This window comes from Stegodyphus dumicola, chromosome 7 (assembly GCF_044657685.1).
Source record: "Stegodyphus dumicola isolate Sdum_Otavi_A_Nest chromosome 7, ASM4465768v1".
Classification (NCBI taxonomy): Eukaryota; Metazoa; Arthropoda; class Arachnida; order Araneae; family Eresidae; genus Stegodyphus; species Stegodyphus dumicola.
The window spans coordinates 204359790-204381647 of NC_140774.1; the positions used below are offsets into that span (position 1 = coordinate 204359790).

Genomic DNA, 21858 nt, shown 5'->3' on the forward strand with positions numbered 1-21858 from the left:
TTTCAATAAAATAAATCAGTAAGCCCAATTAGTTTCTGCTCCATCTCCTTATCTGTTAATGTTTCAACAATGCACCTTTAAAGAATAGTTTTCTCTCTAAAAACTATTTCTTCTTCAATGAGTTTCTTCTTCATTTTATAATTTTCAGATTTAATTAAAGATTTCTGTTATTATAAAGAAATGACTGTCCTTAGAATGTATAGAAGAAACTACTAATTTTATTTTGTTGATAATATAAGTATTGAGAATAAATATAAAATGATATTTATTCTCAATACTTGAAATGCTATTGAATTTTTCCATGTCTCATTTTTGTCACATACTTGGTCAGTCTAGAGCAGAGGTTCTCAACCAGTGGTAAGTGCACCATTGGTGGTAAGCAAGAAAAAAAATAGGTACCCCAACATCCTGATTGAGTTTTTTCTCTCTCTATCACTCGTAAATTTATGCCATCTGAGCTTTGTTCAAGAGTAATGGTGGTACTAAAAGGTTTTCAATTTTTGTTTAGATGGTACACGTTATTTAAAAGGTTGAGAACCACTGGTATAGAGGTTTAGTAAATAGCAGGTAGATTTTATGTCAAACGGCATAGGTTAAAATGAGAAGTAAGATCATAATCAGCATCATTCATAACAAAAGACTGAATACGCTACTGCTTGTCTAGAGAGAGACGTGCTGATTAGAACAAACCTGAAAGGCCTGATGTAGGCACGGTTGGCAAGTGTTTAAAGTTAGTCAGGCTCTGCTTGATGCAGTTAGTGTCATAGCTTTGTGTAGAGTTCCAGGGGTTGTAACCCAGTTAATATACTTTCAGGTTCCAATAAGCCATTAAAGCACTAGAGGTGATAAGTTGTTTTGTATTATTTTAACTCTCACTAGATGCAAAGAATAAGTTTTACTTGAATTTCTACATTTTTGTCTTTTATCTTGTGACCACAGTGAGTATTAACGAAAGGCAATAACTCGCTTTAATCTGCAAAGATAATTTTTAAGGGTAAGCAGTTAGTTATAAATAATTAAATTAGGTAAATAGGTAATCTTAGTCATTATGGATTTACATGGCCACTATTAAATTTTATTTTTTAACAATATTTGTTGAAAAAGCCCTATTAAAATCAAAATCTAATAAAATTTCACAGTTTAAATTACATGTAATTTATGACACTGATTCTTAAAGGATATTAGAATAATTATACATTAAAAGCTACAAAACATTTATGTTTTGTAAGAACAACCGTCAACAAAATATTTATCCGTCATTTTAATTTGAAGCCTTCCCAAACCTTTTGGCTAGTTAATATTGATTTCTTCTCTTTAAGCATCTTTTCTAACAATAATTAGATATTTGTCTCAACTAGCGTGCTTTATCTCCTAACTTGTCAACCTCTCCACAATGTACCTATGAGGGTTTACTTGATCTGGTAAAAGTTAAATACAGTCAAAAGTCTTTAATCTGGACTCGTCGGGACTTCGGCGATTTCGGATTATCGATCATCAGTTTAAATCTGGTAAGATGGCATGCAGAAATTATAAAATTAAAAATAAATAAGAAACCGTAATTTATGAAACAAAGAACAATTATGATCTAAAGGGTATCAAAATTTAAAAAAAAAAAAAAAAAAAAAAAAGCTTAATATTTATTTGTTTATTTTATTAAACATTTCTTTCAATGTAAGTTGTTTAAGTTGCTTCGTTTTTTATGTGATAATACTTTTTCTTTAATTTTATAAACAGACATAATTTCTTGTTCAGTTACAAAGTTCCGCTGTTCAAGTCCTATAATTGCTGTGTCGAGAATACCGACTAATTTGTTAATCGAAATTCTTTTGTTTTTGAAGAAAGTGACCGCTATCGAAAGCGAATTGTAATGACGAGGAATTTGATTTAAATCATATCAAAGGCGGGGTACATTGAGATGAAATACTACATTTAATAAGGAATTATAAGCCAAATAAAATAAAAACATCTGCCCTGAAGATAAAGGCATTTTATATATAATAACCGTTTAATAAAAGAATTCACATTCCCAAAAGCGAAAATATTTTAAGAGCTCTTTATTACAAAAAAAAAGGGGGGGATTTCGAAATGCTCGTTTCACTTCTTGCTTAGAAACTCAAGTATCCCATTATTTATATTAGAAATAAAAACAAATTGTAACCCATGAACCCATTCAAAAGATAACCATACATGTCAGTGAATCTCCAAAATGCTAATTCACACTCAAAATGGCAGTCGTAAAAACAGACTGAAATTTCAGATGATTAAAATTAAGGACCTTCTACTGACTTTGGCCAAAATTAAGAACTTTTAAGGATCAAAAATCGATTCCAAAAAATTTAAGGACTTTTGAGGACTCTTAAGATTTGTACGAACTTTGTATAAGGTCAGGGCTGGTGCTAGACCCAGAGTGGCGGAATTTTAAGAATTTAATGAAGCACCGAGCAACAAAACTTAGGGATGACAAAATTTTTAGAACTTAGGGCAGGTACCGAGGTATATTATGGTACAATTAGACATATATGACGAATCTTTTAATTACAAGGCATTTTTCAGTTTCTTTGCTATCTTTGATTGCTTCAATATTTGTGTCTAGTGGAAAGATAAGAAAATAAAGGGAAGACAACCATATTTTAAAAGATTTCTCGGATCAAAAATAAAAATATTCAAATAAACTTGTTTTCACTGTTCTTCCTAAAATTCTTCAAAAGATAAGAAATTCATCACAAATTTCTTATAATGTGTTGCTACCGTGAAGACACTTTTCAGTTCATCACATTTTTCTGGAAATAGTAACTGTATAAATTTTGCCTTAAACCATCCGAGGTACAATGTTTAAAATCTGAAAGAAAAATTATCCCAACCAACTCTGTAAGAGCTAAAATCCAGAAGACTTTTAGAAAAAAAGAAAACTGTAAAGTGAATTTTCAGGAAAAACTGATACTAAATTAAATATTCCGAAACAACTGCATAGGGAAAAACTCTTATCACGATAAAATACACAAGAAAACAAATGAAGTTAATTTTTAAATAATTACAATAGCATTTTTGTTTTTCCTAAGTACTGTTTTGGAAATTGTTCTTTATAGCATTTATTATCTTATTTTTCAGAATCAAAATATCCTTCAATCTTTAAAATGAAAAGGTACGTCACTTTAAAAAATAAAAATGCTTTATTTCAATGTTATTTCTTAAATACAATTTTAATACATTATCATTACTTGAATAAAGTTGGTAAATTAAAGATATTTACCAACTTTATTATGTTTGTAAAAAAATAATCAAAAGATTCGCAAATCTCCAAATAAAAAATTTTGTATACAAACTGATCTCGAAATTGCCAAAATGTCGAAAAGTTATCATACTTGCACCACATAACAAAAGAACTCACATCCCAAACACGAAAAAATTGTTTTTTCATTTGCAAAAACGAAATTTTTTTCAAATGTTTCAATCAAGGCAAAACTGTGCCTAAAACTCAAGTATCTACCGTTTATATTAAGAAGCAGGAAAGAATTCAAATGTTAACCCATCAAGTCTGTCAATGCATTATCAAATATTATTCCCCCGAAATGTTAATTCACACTCAAAATGGCAGTTGTAAAAAAACAGACAGAAATGTGAGATGAGTGAGGATAAAAAATCACTTTCAAAAGCCTAAGGACTTTTATGGACCATATGAACCCTGATATGGAAAAGTGCGATTTGTTGTATTAACCCAACTTAATTTCTTCTGAATCTAATTTTTTTCTCTCTTCTCACTGTTGCGCAACGAAAGAAAGCAATATTAGCAACATTCCACTCAACAAATATGTTTTGGGACTTTATTATTTAGGCGAGATTAAAAAAATATTAATGCTGCCTCACCTCTGAGACTGAAAGTGTGGTTGCAGCTAATATCAATCAATGTATTGTTAACGGTTGCAATGCGATTCCCAAGCCAGTAGGTGTATGAAGGGGACATACAGGTTCTTCACTTAATCAGGTGGTGTATTTAATTACGGCAAAGCACACTAGGGCTATCTGCCTAAGGGGAGGGATGCCTTCGTGGAGGACTTTCTAAGGGAAACTGGCTCGTATACACGTTACACATGGGGAAAACCACGAAAACACCCATGCAGCCAGCCCGTTCGCGGGATTCGAACCTCGGACCGAACTACCAGTGTTCAGCGACTTTACCGCTCGGCCGCTGGTGGGCTCACTTAATCAGGAATAAAGTAATTGTTTTTACAATATACTTGCTTTTTATTTATTTATTTTATTACTTTATTATTCTTAAATTTTGGAGGGAGATCAATATTAGACATCTGCATTTTGGAGTTTATACCATACAGTAGTATATTTACTTAGTCATGACTTAGAGTACTAATTTTCCCTATCAAATCTTTAAGCGCATTTTTTCTCAAAATGTGTTTTTCCACACGTGGCACAACCTAGCTTCAAATTTTATGGACTGAGCAACTTCACTACTTCATGTACTTATTGAGCCTATCTTAACTCTAAAATTTGATAAATATTGTTTACAGCAAATTGTTCATAATTTTTTTTTTCAAGTATCCTCAATTTTTGATTTTTTCCCCATTGAATTTAGGTACAAGAATTCTGCAAGATTGTATTTTAACAAAACATTTTTAGATTTTTAATTTCAGATAATCAGCAACCCACAGACTGCAACACAAAATAAATAAAAAGTAAAAAAATTTTTAAATAAATAAAATAACTAAAGGACTTCAAACAAACTTATTTAAAATATTATGTGCTACTTGAATCCGTTGATTATTCAATAAAGTAAAGAGGAGTCTGCTATTATCTAACTAAATAAAGAGCTATACGTTCCTTGAAACATGAGTAAGGCTCAACAAAATCTGAAAATGGAGGTAATGAATTTACATTGCGATATAAATCTTATTCAGAGATTCAAAGATACAAATTTGTTTAACCTTTTATTCATACTTATCAAAAAGATATAAACTGTCAATTATTAATTTTTGCAAACAGAATAATTAATTGCTTGAAAATAGACTGTAAGTGAGTTGTTTTTCACATACATAAAATTATTAAGTAGTTGAAAGTTGTGGTAAGATAATTTATGTAGAAATAATCACAGAATAATTGCCTTGTTTGGGAGTATGAGCTGTTTTTCACAGATAAAAATTATAAGCAGTTAGAAGTTGTGGTCAGATAATTTACGTAGAAATTATCTTATTACATTATAAATTAGTAGAAAAAATTTATAATTATTTACATACACGGTCCAGTCACATTAATGTGACCATCTGTCAAAAGCCAGAATAACCACCTTTCGCAGAGCGGACTGCTGCGAGACGTGCAGGAATAGAGTCACATAGGTCCCTGAAGGTGTTCTCTGGAATGTTGAGCCATGCCGACTCTAATGCCGTGGCCAGCTGCGCTAGATTACGCGGTTGAGGATCCATGGCGCAAACAACTCGATCGATATGGTCCCACAGATGCTCGATTGGGTTTAAGTCAGGTGAGTTTGCTGGCCAGGGGAGGACGGTAAACTCATCCTGGTGCTTTTCGAACCACGCACGTACACTGGCAGCTGTATGGCACCTCGCATTGTCTTGCTGGAAGATGCCATCATCCTGAGGAAAAACAATGCGCATGTAGGGGTGAACATGGTCCGCAAGGACAGATGCGTACTTGTATTGATCCATTGTGCCTTCCACAATGATCAGTGAACCTAGAGAATGCCAGGAAAACATTCCCCAGACCATAATGCTCCCGCCTCCAGCTTGGACCGTTCTGGCAATGGTTGCAGGGTGGTTCCTTTCAGAGGTTTCACACCTTATACGCCAACGTCCATCTGTCCGATGGAGCATAAAACGCGATTCATCCGAAAACGCAACCTGTCGCCACTCAGTGGACGTCCAGCTGCTGTACTGGCGTGCAAATTCTAGCCTTCGCCGTCGATGAACAGCAGTCAGCATAGGTGCACGAACCAGGCGTCTGCTTCGGAGGCAGAGACGCAGCAATGTTCGCTGAATAGTACTTTGGAAGACACTTTTGGTAGCCCCTTGGTTCATTTTGGTGGTCAGTTGCTCAACGGTAGCCCGTCTATCTGCCCGAACGCATCTCCGCAACCGTCGTTCGCCTCTGTCATCTATGGCCCGTGGTGCACCACATTTGCCATGTCGCTGATTTTGGACAGTCCCATTTTGCCATGCACGGTACACTTTTACCACGGCGGCACGCAAACAGTTCACAAACTCAGCCGTTTCGGAAATGCTTCCACCCTTGGCCCGAAAGCCAATGATCATGCCCTTTTGGAAGTCGGATAAATCGCTAAGTTTCTGCATTACGCCAACGATTGAAATGTTTTCCGAAGCCCTCACACACCCTTTATATACGCTCAACTGCACTGTGCTGCCACCTGCCTTCTGTGATTGGTTATTTAACTCTGACATGGAAAGTACGTGGTGGTCACATTAATGTGACTGGACTGTGTATAAATATATGTATTTTTCTACACACATAAAAAATTAATTAAAAAATTTTTATTATTAAAAAACTAATTCCTTTTGTTAAAAATAAAATTCAGGCCCATTAGCTTCAAATCATGCATTTGACTTTTATGCAGTTTGACTTTGAGATGACTGCTTTATTTGTTGAGGTAAAATGTTTTCAGGTTTCATGAAAAATTAAAAAAATAATCTGAGCTTTTTAATTTCTTTAGAATTCATTAATTATCCAACAGAAAGTTTATTACTTTACATAAAATAATTTCATATATACAGTACATAATCAGCATAATAAAATAAAAGTCTAATTTTCATTAAAAAAATTTAATATAAAACTAAATAAAACTTACCCCTCAAAATTTCAGTAGCATCAAAAATCTGAATATCATCACCACTACCTACAGCTGCAATCCATGATTTCAAAGGAGAACCATTTGGTGATGCATACGTATGTTCTGGATGCCAACGGATACAGTGAACCGATTTTAGTTGCACTAACAAGCGTGCAATAAATGTGAACGAGTCAGTGAAAAAATCAATAAATCTGTAATAATATAATATAATGTATTCACATAAATATAGATAGATACACAGTAACTTAATATAACAGCAGTTAGATATTATTATTGAATTGCCAAAGCTCCACCCGTTTGAAAACAAAAACACAGAATACTTCACTCATTGTGATTGACAATTTGGTTAATATGATCAAAATATTACAGAATATCTTTTTTTTTTTTTTTTTTTTTTTTTTTAATTGCAGTTAAGTTGTCAAAAACAAGGTCAAATTAGATTATAAAAGTTGGCAAGTAACAGAGAAATTTCCCAAAGTGAGGGATCAAGTCACTAAACAGCTTGGTTTTAATTTTAATTACCCATTTAAAATTAAGCAGGGGGAAATAAATAAATAAATATTAAATTAAATATTTAAAAAAGTAGCCTTAATTTGACACAGATTTTGAGACACGGGTTCTTTTTCTTCAAGAGCTTTCATCTTTTCTTTCTCCTCCTGAAAACAAATCCATGAAAACATCCACTAGGGTTGCTTTTTCAGCCCAATTTTTAATTTTATATCAGCACTTCCTCTTTCAGTGAGAAATGCCCTCCAAGTACTAATATTAGGGATTCAGCATAAGTCAAATAATTTCCAAAAACATTATGAAAATTTCATAAAGGAACTTTTGCATTACACAGATAAAATTATTAAGTAGACTTCAAAGTTTTCCCTGAGACAGATTCATCAATTTGAAACTTACTGTTAAGCGTTGGCAACATCACACACTCATTGGGGTTAAATATGGCTTGAATCATTACCCTTGAGAAATACTCGTCGCTTCGTGTGTTTGAAACCCCAGAATGTGACGAAAATGAAAAGAGGTAAATGAAAGCTTAATTGGTCACGTTCTCTCCCCATCAATGTTGTACCAAGATTGTACGAAGGTTAAGTTCATTTAAAAATATGGAAAATAGAAATGCATATCCATCCCCTGTTCAGCTAATAACTGTAATGAAACTACTTCTCATTTGAGAGTGTGCTCATCTTTGTTAAATTTCAGATAAGAGACTAGGGAATACAAAAGACATTTTTCTGGGTAGAGAGACAAGCAGAAAGCTTTCTGAATAGATCCTGACAGGTGATGAATACGGGAAGGTAAATATTTCAGTTTCAGATACAAAATGTTTGTCTTTGGAGGTAAAAAAAGAAAATATTTTGGGTTTTGGGGTTTCGTAAGATCGTAAAGTGGTTAAAGACCTTGTGAACAGTTTAAAAGCAAATTTCTGCCTTTTTCTAATTAAAATGCTGTTTGAAAATACATATCTGTGTGTTCCCATTAAATTAACATAAAATTAGTTACCGTAATTTCCGGAAGAAACGCCGCGGCGTTTACGTGTTTAAAACTTAAATTTTCAGCGGGTGCGGCGTTTCTACCCATGCGGCATTTAGGTGCACTAAAAATAAAATATTTCCTATAATGGTCATTGTACATAGTTTGGATGGCCTTGTCATTGTGCATAGACTGGTGCTGTTCCCACACAAAAGACCACTCAGTTGCTTTTTGCGAACGTTATTTTGTTTACATTCTTTCCCTTGAACGGACATACATGCCTTATTCACCCTAAACCAGATCTCAGAACAATAACATTCTTCCCCCTTTCAAATCAACATTCTCATCAGTTTGAATAGTCTCTCTCCTCTGCCATTCGATGAATCTTCCAGGACCCATCCTCTCCCCACCCCTGCCTTTTCTGCAATTTTTTTCAAAGGCGGACACGACTCCACCTGCCTCGAAATAACGAACTCTGACGTATTTCCCCTTCAGCATGAATGGATTTTTCTTGGCATTCTGCCAAATACAGATCCTATCAGTTTGGGTACAAGTACTTGTTGGATAGTTTTTAATTAGCGAGCGGAAAATTTTTAAAAATGTCTCTAAACGGCACAGAAGCTATACATTTCTTACCTTTAATTTATTTTTGAGTTATGGTTTCATTTCATGCATTTTTCTTAACTGGTATGTCATATATCAGGACTTAGGTTGAGTTTTTGCATCTATACGGCCCACGACGATGTCACGTGCAATTTAATCTATTGCGGCGTTTACGATGATGCGGCGTTTCTGTGTAATTTTAATTTTTTCCCGCCATTTTCCTCGAGTGCGGCGTTTACGCTGATGCGGCCTTTCTTCCGGAAATTACGGTAAATTCCTTTGCTTTTCTAAGGCATTTTTTCTTACTGTTTAGTGTTATCATTCAGCATCATTCAAATGGCAGTGGACAAATGTGATCACATTAAGTGGTGCCTATTATGTAACACCCTACCTCCCTGCCCAGAAAAAAACAATGCAAAAAGATTAACTAACTGATTCTGAATTATACAAAATCTCTGCATTGAACTAAATAATAATGTAACTGATATTACAAAATAAAATGTTTGAAAAACATAAAACAAATTTTGAAAGATTATAAATTTTGGAATTAAGGAATAAATATGATTATTTTAAAACATTGAAGGGTTTTAAGATATCTAGAATCCAAAATAAAAAAACCAACTTCTTACTAAATTAGTATAATATAAATAAATCCAATTTAATTATATACATATATTTCAGATTATTTATGGAATATTTCATAAGGCAATTAAAACAGTTTATTTCTATCAACGTAGAAAAAGTAACATAACACCAGAACAAACTCGCAAAAGTAACTGGGATCTGGTATAATATGGATCTACTTTAAAATTAAAATTGCTAATATTACACCTGATTTTATTGAATAAAATTACAGCTTGCCATAAAGAAAACTTGGTGAAATAAAAAGAAAAAATTCAACTGACACCTCCAATCTTTTTATTGATTTTTGAAAAATATCAATAAAACTAACTCAGTCCAGAAATAATATACATTTAAGTACTCAAGCATTCTTTTAGTAATACATTATTATGCACAAGAATATTTACAATATAAAACTTGAAATTATTAATGGATAAAAAGCTTACCCCTTGAGGGTACCAAGAGCTATACATGTGTAATCTGGCTTCCAACAAATCTCTGATACTGATTTTTCTAACTTTTCTTCTGGCTTTTCAATCAGATCATCTAAGTTAACAGCTTTTGACTTTGGATGGGATCGGTTAACATTAACCGAACCATTGCTACACGAATACACATACCACATCTGCATCTGAAATGAATCTGCATCTGAAAAATGAATTTAAAACTGAATATAACATGATATGCAACTTCAAAATTAAACAAAATTGAAAAAAAGATAAAGTATATTCATTGAAATATAAAGCAGTCAAACCAATTTCTTCTTTCTTAGAATAAAATACTTCATGTTAAGTAAATATTTTTATGCAATTGCTTTTAAGTTACCAAGTTTCCTCACATATTCTTACTTCTAGCTTTTTAGCACCAGGTTCTAATAATTCTAAAATTATTCATGTAATTTTCACCTTCCTCAGTGCATTGACAAACTCTCGCAAACTACCTTGAGGTCTACAGAGGTGACCTCAAACCTTTCCCTTCTAGCGTTGAACTTTATCCCACATAATATGAGAACGGACTCATAGCACAGCACACGAATCGACTTTTGGGCAATAAAAATTGCTGTGATAGCTGCACACTTGCTTCCTCTAATTATTTGCATGTAATTTGAGGCCTAGAAGGTGGCACAGACTGTTGTCTCTGCCATTGCTATCCATAAGAACAGCCGAGATCCAAATAATAAAGATATTTAATAGATCCAAATAATTATGATAAGAAGTACAATTGAAGATATTATATACTGTAATGTTAACAATGTATTCTCACTGGAATGTAGGTTTCTTTTAAAGAAATAATATTGTGATAGATACCTGTAGATCCAGACTACTTTTCAACTGTCATGTTCTCACGGTAACTGCACCCTTGTTCAGGAATTATTCGTAGAACTTTTCCACTCTCGAATTTTAGATCATAAAATTAGTAACAATAGGGGAAATACACGAGATAAGATGGTTATTATTTCACTGAACAATCATTCATTACATGGTCTGAAATTTAAAGAAAAATTCAAAATAATAATACTCACACACAAAAAGAGCATTGTAGTAAATAAAGAAGTTAACCCTAGTCTAAAAATCTAACTTTGTATAAGAAGAACAGATTATTGTATAAAACCCGAACAGTGTTGCCATTAGATACTTAACTTTAGCTCAGTAATCATCCATGTTCCATTAATAATTTCTATTTACATCTCTATTTTCCTGCTAGTGTTGTGGCAACTCTAGAAGCTATTAAGGATACTTCAAGGAAGGAATATTTCCTGGGATGAGTCCAGATAAGCAGGAAAAATGAATAATTTATTAGGAAAAATAACCACACAGAGAATATTAATGACTGGAAGTAACTTAAAAATGCAGATATTCAGCAAATGAAATAAATTACAAAGTTTCTCAAATCACTCTCAGGGTAAATCCTAACTCATAGTTTCAGCTAACCACTAAATCTCACAGCTGATTTGCAAATGAATTCCGATCAGTATTTTATACTATGCAGCATTTGCTCTGAAAACTTCTGGAAGAATCGGGCATCGGGCTTCAAAAATAGTTTTTGTGAAACTTCCAAAAAATGATGAAGTTGGGAAATCGCTAACTGTTGCAAAGTGGCAACACAAATTGCTGACAAGGCCCCTCAGGAATGAAATTACCTACATGTCAAGTTCTAACTGAGCTATTTTTACAATTCCAATGCCATTGCACTCAGAATTAAAAGATCTATAACTCTATGCAACAAATAAACACTTAAATATAAGACATATGCTTAAAAATTAGATTAAACAATAAAAAATCTAAATGCTTTCAGATTTTGCATTATGCCCAAAGGGGCTTTTATTAACGTTTTGTGTGTTATTATGTTCTTTGGACTTAAACCAAATTAATTCAATTCAACAGCAATATCGCAAAATAATTTTAAAATGAGAATACCTTTAGACTTCTCAATACACAGCCTTGCAAGCTGGAGACAAAAAATGTCTTCCCCCCCCCCCCCGAACAGAGTTGCCATTGTTCACTTTCAAATCATTGAATTTGTTAGTCAAAAATTCGTTAAAGTTTTTAAAAATATAAAATCTGTAATAAAATAAATTGCAAATTAGGGCTTCCAGATGCCCATATTTGGTGGAAGATTACATTATTCAAAACTGGATGGCTCTAGGTAGCACTATTTTATCACAATGCAAGAAACATCCATACATTTATACAGATTCTTCATTGATTAATTTCTTTAAATATAAACAGGGCGATAATATTTGATGGCAACAATTTGAAAAGTTAATCAACGTTTATAGTGAACCGATGTAAAATGCCAAAACGAAATTAATAGTCCTTCTGGACAAATTGCTCCTTTAGACTAATAAACAATAAGGTTGAAATTCTAAACACAACAAATAAAATTGTGACAATTTAGTTTATTTTTAACTAATACTGTCTACCACTCTTAAATCTAACAAACAACAAGTGCAATAAAATAAATAAAACAACAAAAAATATTGCAATAAAATAAATAAATAAAACAACAAAAATTATTACAACAATATAAAAAACAAAAGTACAATCAAAATGGGTAAAAGCACAAATCTAATCTTACAATAACGTTATTTCCTTATGTAGGTTTTTGTTAATATCAGCTGCAGACCGTATCTTCAAATCAGGTTGTCTTTAGAATATATTTGCTCCTCTACCATCTGAGAAGAGGATAGACAAACAATCTTGGCTAAGATTTTGGAGGACTGAATAAAGGACCGTAGAATACACATGCAAATACCATTTTGGACGAATTCTAAAAGCTGCTCATTTGCATGGATGTATCCTCCACGAAAACAAACAGTTCTCAGCATCTATGTCCTGAATTTCCAGTGTAAATTGAAAATTATGTAAATAAGTCACGAATTTCTAAATTATACATTAAAATATTAGAGGTAAAGGAACATTTCATGGTTATTAATTTCGAAATATGAGAAAATGCAAGTTTCTGAAACTTTCGCACTGAGGGACCACACAATTTTTAAAAAGCTCTAAATGGCTTAAAATTCCTTTTATAATGCCCAACTCAGGTTACTGAACTATTTATAACATAATTATGATACATAAAGATTTAATTACATATTCTAAACTTTATTTCTTACTATTATTTGGTTAATTTTATTTTGTGCTTTTCTTAACTTTTCTTATACTTTTATAACCCCAGCAAAGAAAAGCTTTTATTTATCAAAGTACCTTTAAATATCTTGTTTAACTTAACGGTCATTAACTGAATGACTAAGGCCAAGAGTAGAGCAGTCTGGAATGAAATTTTACAGAAAGTTAAGGGTGTCACCTAACCAGCCTTCTAGGCAAAATTCTAAAGAATGTTAAGGCATAATGGACTGATGAAAAAAGTTTTAGATATGGCAGAAATAATAATTAATGCACAAAAAAGTCAGATTAGATAAAAAAATTAATAAAATCACTAGGGGTATGGAAATGAAATTTGGCCAATTTAAATTTTATCAATTCATTAAATTTCATTTGTTACCAAAAACACTTTCCTCAGAAAAAATTTAAAAAATTAATAACTGGGAAATTGGAAACAGTTGAAAAAGTGTGGGAGTTTGCAGCTATAATACTGCAGCATCTTTTCTGGAAACTTTTTTCTGTGGAAAATTTTTGGAACAATGCTTTCCCCATCTCTTGTTATTTTTTACTGCATTTTTAGTTAGTTAGACTTGTTCCAATTAGACTTGCTGATGAAGCATCAATTATTTCCATGCATGTGGTGTTTTGCAAAAACATCAAGAGTGTAGTAATTTTTAAACAATGAATCTTTACACGATAGTGAAAACGTAATATGTTAACAGTACTTCCAACTCTAAAACTTTTTCTACAGAATGTTAGAATAAAAACTGGATGCTGGCTCGAGGAAAGTTACCTGCCTTAACAGAATCCAGTGTGGATGTATGGATCAGAAACCTAGTCGAAGTGAATCCCAAATAATAGCTTTAAGAATTTATTTAGAGAGAAAGACAACTTAAAAGGATTCAGATTTTAATGACACACCAAAACGTTTTTAAAGTTTTTTGTGCTCTTGCTGAGCATTACAGGTTACCAATATGCTCTTGGAATCACTCCTACTAACACTTTTTTTTTTTTTTTTTAAATTTTATTTTTAGCTTTATTATTCACACTGATGCCACAAAACATTCAGGAGCAAAGTCAAAAAATATTTAAAAACAGCACCTTTTTAGAATTTCTGATAGCGTGCTAATGATGCCACACATGCTTTTATAGTTATTATTTCTTTAGAAATAATACCTAACAATAACATTGGGCAGCAACATACTTTCATTTGTGTTGTCATAATTTGTTTTTATATTTGCTATATTATTTCTTTGATAAAAAAAAGTAAGATTTTGACTGAGTGAGATAAAGTGAGTGAAAAAAATGTTTTTATCACTATCAGTTAGAGTAGTTAATCACTACTATCAGATTCTTCTATTTCTGTACAAGACAAATATATATATTTATATAAGCAGTATTTTTTTTATAAGACAAACTCAATTTTTTCAGATAAGATGTTTGATCCCTCACTGAACTTTATATAGTCTTAAAGTTTTTAATTTATATTACCTCAGAAGAATATATTTGTTCTAGAACACATCTGGAAAAAATTTTGATTTTACATATTCTGATTACACAGCCTACATTTCACAAATCCAGAAATTCCAGGGAAAGTAAAAAATTTGCAATCTTGGTTATACCTAAACTACAACCAGCCCTGAATACTACCCACTAAAGCTTCTATGGTTGCTGCTACATGCAATGGATAGCAAGGAAGCTAGACACATAAAATGCCTGCTAATGTGTAAGTACCACTAAAACATTTAGCACTAAAAAATAATGTAATCACATCAAACATCTTTGCCTTTCAAAACATAAGAAAAGTCAAAATTTGTTTCATAAAAATTAGTAGAACAATACTTGTCAACACTCGAAATGTAAAATAAATTTTCAGCAGATACTTAAAGGAAACCACAGAGAATACATCTGATGCACACCATGTCTCATAAGATAAACAGAAAATGCAATATTTGTGTATTTTCCCCCTTTTCTTTACTAATTTTAAAGTCAAAAAATTGAAAAGGGAAAATTATGCCAATAATTTCCTTTTTGAAGGACTACAGTACAAACTTAACAAATGAAAAGTAATCATGGATAAACTATAGGCAACCAACCCAATATTATTTCTTTGAACAAAACCTACATTTCAATAAGAATACATAGTAATATTAATGTTACCCTAGCTGATAAGATATTTTCATTGCTACTTCCCTGCGACTTGAATCTCACCCATTCTAATTGTTATCTCTACAATTGCTTAGGCCTCAAATCATCCATAAATAATTAGAGAAGGCGAATGCGCAACCAACTCAGCAAAATTGTAGACTGAATGTCAGTTTGTGTTTGCTCCACCGTGATGGGTCATTTTTGTATTCTGCTGGCATAAAGTTCAGTGGTTAGAAAGGAAAGGTCCATGTGACCTTTGAAGATAGTCTGTGAGAGTTTGTCTTTCTTAGTAACACCAAAGCAATCGCTACATGGACAAATTTTCATTTTAAACTTTAGGAGAGCTGGTTCTCGGAATGCACTGAGAAAGGGTGAATATTTTTTAAATTTTTGAACCTGGTGCTAAGAAGCTGGAGAGGAGAAGTACACAAGAAAATATGGTAAATAAATAAGTGACAAAATAGATATTATTTACCTTTCCTTGAAAGTTTTGGGCAAGGACCCCAGCATACAGAATATACAGGTTCATGATGATAACTCTCAAAAGAAAATAATACTCTGAAAAAAATAATAATAACAACAATACATTCAAACATATTAAAGTAGAAGAAACGATTGCAAATCCATACTGCAAAGGTTGCTCCAAAGGTGACTCAATCCACACAACCTCAGTCATCTCTGGACTAAACTTTTTAGAATTTAGTGATCATAAAATCCTTACATTTAAGCTTAAAAAGTATGAATAAATAAAGATAAATTCAAAAGAAATACACACGAAAATTTCAATCTTTTTTGATTATTTTTACAGAGAAAAATATATTAAATACATTCTCTCTTTATAAAGCATTTTTATAAAATGAAAATAAGGATATGATATATATGAACATTACTATGTTTAATAAGACAAAAAATCATTTTCATAAGTTTTTCAAATGTTTCTTTTTCATTCTTCTATCCTCAAATTATAAAAAATCATTACTTCCTGGGCAGTCACACAAATTTGTTATTTTTAAAATTGTTTTTTCATTAGTATTTGCAAGAAGTATTATTCTCTACTTCTAGCTGTAAGAAAAGTTATAAATTCTGCTACTTTTTCCAATAACACAGAAGCAATTGCATATTTTACAAATATACATGTTGACATGAAATATAGAAAGCCTGAATCTGCAATGGCAATCTTAACAATATAATCAATATGGTTGTTATTTGAAAAGAAAAGCTTGAAATATGAGAATCAGCTGAGTGTTAAGGCTGCCATTCTTCTATTGCATACGACGTAGGATTCAAAAGTTTCCGGATTGAGTCTATAACATAAAAGATATTATGAATTAAATTGCAGAAACACATCCTCCTTTGAAATAAGACCCTTGTGCAACAATACACTTTTGCCAGCGCCTGTAGAGTTCATCGAAGAATGTCTGGAATCCACTTTTGGCCATGTCCATGCTTGTGACGCACATTTAACTTCATCTGAAGATTGAAATAGACAACTCTGCAAGTGTCTTGCCAGTTCAGAAAACAGGAAGGAATTGCAGGGTGTGAGATCAGGTGAGTAAAAAAGGGTGAGGTGGTGGAATTTCTGCTTCCATGGAGACTGTGGTGATTTCCACATTGCCAATGCTCTCTTGGTTTGCAGGTCGTACAAAAAACACCCTTTCTCATCTCCAGTAACAATTCTGCCAAGTAGAGAAGGATCTTTGTCAACTACCAAGATTAAGTCTTGAGCCAACTTCATTCAAATTCCCTTTTGGTCTATGTTTAACATCCGGGGAACAATGTTTTGGCACACCCTATGCATGTTAAGATCCTTAGTCAGTATCCGCTGGCATGTGGCCTCTGATATCCCAACAGATTCTGCTATGGCAAATTGTTTGCTGCCTTTTCGCACGCACCGCCGCAGACACTTTTTTATGTTTTCATCGGTGCATAAAGTAACAGGACGGCCACAGCATTCGTCATCTTCGCACTCTTCCTGCCTTCTCTGAAATTACGATGTCAATCAAAAGCCTGTGTTCTCAATAATGTTTCACTTCCATACACATGCTTTAACATTTCAAAAGTCTCAATAGCACTCTTTTCTAAGCAAACACAAATTTTGATATTGATTCTCTGCTCAACCGACACCATTTCTTTCTATTGTCGGTTACTAAATGCACCTGCCTACAAAAAACGCTGTTGCCACGAGCTTTTGACCCCGCGATTTGAGACAAACCACTTTTAGAAAAGAGGGAGAACATAGTAACACAAAAACGTTCTTGTAGTCATACTACTGCAAAAAAATTTTACGTTATAGACTCAGTCCGGGAACTTTTGAATCTTACAATGTATTTCTTAGCAGATAAACACAATATATTACTACAAATATATATCAACGGATGTGATCTTTCACAGAATTATATTTTTTTTAACAATCATTGCACAAAGAATTTATTCATCATTTATCTTGTAAAAAATAAAATCCCCTTCAGTTTTGTTTTGGTTAATGAAAACCATTATTCAACAATATTTTTTCCTTTTTTAGAAAAGAAACATTCTCTTCTGACTTATTTCATTGAGTAAATATAGATATTGAATTAAGCAAATGGCATAATAGAGAGACATATATGTGGTTTTTGAGCCAAAAAAAAATGCAAATTTAGCTAGATTGTTGACCTTATAATCAAAGAAAATCATTTTCTTCATAGTAATATATACAAAGCACTGTTATAGCCAGCCAATTTCATAATTCATAACAATATTGCATATGTTCATTATTCTCAATGGGATATATAAAGTCCAAGATCCAGAATTGGCAGGACTTTGGACAATTATGAAAATTCTCTATCTTGATCATAAATTCAAATCTAGTAAAATAATATGGCAAAACAGGGGCTTCACTTATTACTTAGGTCTAGCAAAATGCTAATCCCGACAGATACGATGCTACAATAGGTACAACTGGTATATCAGAAAATAGAAGTGGCAATTTTTTTTTTTTTTTTTTTAAATTTAGAGAAGCACTTAACAGAAAAAGATCAGAGATGGCAGAACTTTCAGAATTAATGGAAAGGCTCAGGGTAGTAGAATTTTGAACTTGTAGGGATTACACCAGGCAGCAATATACATGGTGTCATTGGCTCTGAACCCTTCCGGGACAATCACCCAAGGGTTGAAAATAGGATCTAGGCCAACTTCAATATAAAAGCAATTAATGCATTGTTATGGGCTACAGTGCAATTCCCCAGTGGCAAAGGGAAATCAAAATACACAGTGAGCTGAAAATCCTTGAGTGGCTGGTGGTTGGAAAAGAGGAGTGAGAGACTTCAGATAGCCCCTCGCAGTATTCTTCCTTATAGTTGCAGTGGAGCTGCATAATTAATATATTGGAACAACACCTGTTTAACCTATGGTGTAATTTTGGTGTCCCGCTCATTTATACCCGTAACCTGCTTAGAAGCAGGGTTAAAGAGAAGGGCTTGTTTATTTCTTTGTGTGACTTCTCGTCGTCACAATCCTCGTAGGAGGAGTTAAAAGGGAGTAGTCTGACATCATTATGTTGTGTCTGCTCTGATTTTGCCTGTTTACAACTAGGAATGTGTATATCTCAAATTTTTATTACCTATATTGGTTTGTAGTAATGCAAAGACAAACTGGCGGCCCTCGAAGTAACTTAATACTGCCTGCGAATAAATTTCCCTTAAATCAGGGTTTCTTAAACTGTGGGGTCGCGGGTCTTGCAGCAGGGAGTTGCCGGAAATTTTAGCAGTTATTATATTTCATTACCTTATTATAATAATTTTACAATTACCAAATATGTTTACATAGTGTCTCTGAAAATACACACAAAGAAAAAAACGAAAATGCTTCGCCGCATTCTTTTTATAATATAAACATTCATTTTCCTTGCTTTGCACATGACACTGTCATTTCGTCTGTTACTTATTTAAAATTTTCACATTGTTCTGTCTTAAAATTAGAAATTAAAGTTAATGACATAAAACTGCAATAGTATATTACAATAGAAGTGAAAAATTGACAGTTTCACTCATGCGTCTGTCGGATTTGCGCTATACTTATGGGGGTTCACACAAAATTTTTGTAAATATTATGGGGTTCTGGGGAATTGCAAAAAAATCTCAGTGCTAAAAGGGAGTAGTGACTTACAAAAGTTTAAGAAATCCTGACTTAAATTGATTACCATTATTATGACAAAAATTTGAAGAAAAAGTTTAAGATTTTAATGGTTTGAGTCCAGTTTTACATTTTATTCATTACCAAAAAAGAATGGAACTCTTTGAAAAATCTAGAAATAGAGCTAATTAATTTACACCGTAATATAAATATTGTTCAAAGATTTTAAGATATAGATTTCATTAACTTTTATCAGTACTTGTCAAAAGATGAACATCTTAAGTTACGAATTTTTGCAATAAGAATAATCGCTTTGTTTTTAAGTACATTTAAATGAGAAAATATTTTTTTCATAGCTGAAAATTAATCAGTCTATGAAAAGAACCAGACTGCTGATGAGTATCTATCTACAAATCATGATGATAATTTTTAGTAATTTCCCTCAAGGATCTCGAACTTCATGAAAATCAAAACATTATGAGGTGATGTAGCTGATAGGTGCAGTAAGAAACAAAGATGTTTACAGTAATCTACATAATATTATTTTTTTCTGTTTCCAAATTGCAGAAAAATCGAATAAATAAAAGAAAGAGAATAGGTTATCATTAATTAATTTTAAATTTTGTGCTTCTTGGGAAGCTTCCATATACTTCTTTTTAGTTTAAATTAAAAATAACTTACTTAGTAGTTCAATATATTATAATTAGTTGAATAAATGAAAATCTGAAAATTTTAATATTTAGCTGTCTGTTTGAATTCCAAACTGCGACTAAAAGAAATTTCTTGCAGATACCAGTACTTTTAGACTTCCGAAATATAAGTACAAATTTGATATTTTTCTTTGCATTATTTTTACTTGCAAAATTTTACAAAAATCTAGTTAAAATTTTTAATTTAATTAACAAATTTTGTTTTGTTAGAAAAAAATCTAGCACCCTTTCTTTTGTAATTACTGCTGATCAGCCGTTTTCAAATTGTGCATTGGCTCATGTGCAACCTAGTTTCAAACCACTGTTACAAAGTATCATTTATGTAATACGTCTTTTTGCACTGTAGCAAAGTGCCATAAAATTCATGGAAATGAGAAAGACCGTGATATGGCATTTACTATTTTTCCAAAGGCCAATTTGCTTTTTGGAGGGGGGGGAAGGATACATGTGTTGAAGACAGGATTCTATTAATGTGAAAAATGCAAGAATTTGCAGAGAACATTTTCTATGCAGTGCTTGTGAAGATGACATGAAAAGTCGCTTGCTTGAATTGCCATGAAAGAAACTGTTAAAATACAATACTGTGCCAAGAAAAGAAAAATTTGCTTTTGAAAAATGCACAAATTAAATTTGGGAAAAAAAAAAAAAACTAATTTTGCGGCCAATTATGAAAATGATGATAGGAATAATAAAATACATATGAGTGATTTTAAATTAATAAAATTATTGTTATTTATTAACTCACAAATTATGATGTAAAAATTCCTGAAATGCATATTACAATGAAAATTGCTAACTATAGAAATAAACAAAAATGAAAGAATAATTTGTAAAAAACAAAGATTGCTCAGCATTTCAGGTAATTTATAATCATATAAAATGGTAGAGTAATTTCGCATAAAAAAAAGATTTTCCTCTTTCGCGCCTCTTTTCAAAGATTAAGTAATTCTCTTTAGATATTGTGAGCAAAGTTGTTTTGTCAAACTTAATGATCTTGCATTTATTTAAATGTATTTATTAAATGTATGTGCATAAATGTGAGTATAATTTAAACAGTTATTTTTAAAATATCTGTTATTATATCAATTCGGAAGAGAAACACTCAAATGTAAGTTTTTTTTTAGATGCAAGGGGGAGGAATTGACATATATTTTCAAAACTATACCAAACAGAAGTTTTTTTTTTTTTTTTTTTTTTTTTTTTTTTTTTTTTGTAGAGGGTGGCAGAATTTAAAAAGCTTAGAAAGAGTAATAGAATTCTCCCACTTACTATACAGATGAAGAAAAGGTAATGAATGCCATAGTTTTTTCTTCACGATTTATTTAATAATCAATGAATAAAGGAAAAAAAAAAAAAAAAAACTTTTAAGAAAATGGAGCTTATTTTATCTTAAAATTGATAAATATGTACCAGACGTACATAAATGCTTACAGTAACCAACTTTTTAAACACTACAAGTGTTTACAGCAATAACATCTTCTTTTCTAAATTAAAGCTATTTTAACGCACAGTTTTTTCAAATTTATAACCTTTATTTCTTTGTTACGAACTGGGTCATTGCAATCAGGTCAGCATGACTATGTCCTCACTCCTCAGTTCCTGTTTCAGGGAGAAAAGCTCTATGAACTAGCCTTTCTCTTGCACGTCCTGCTTAGAAGTGACCTGCAGGCCTCTGAATTAATGTGGAGAAAAACTGTATTTATGGAGCACCTGCTTCCTTTTGTTATTATATTTATTTATTTTTTGAAGAAGGGGG

General features: G+C 32.1%; 1 protein-coding gene across 2 annotated transcripts in view; it reads right to left on the reverse strand.

Moving 5' to 3' along the window:
* LOC118202890 (gem-associated protein 5-like) overlaps positions 1-21858 on the reverse strand; it is a 153800-nt gene that overhangs the window by 94139 nt on the left and 37803 nt on the right. For both annotated transcript variants that reach the window (XM_085821265.1, XM_085821266.1), the window contains exons 9-11: positions 15758-15840; positions 9976-10177; positions 6830-7023 (exon numbers count right to left, since the gene is read on the reverse strand). In XM_085821265.1, coding sequence (XP_085677391.1) covers positions 6830-7023; positions 9976-10177; positions 15758-15840 — 479 coding nt within the window. The remainder of the gene's footprint in view (positions 1-6829; positions 7024-9975; positions 10178-15757; positions 15841-21858) is intronic.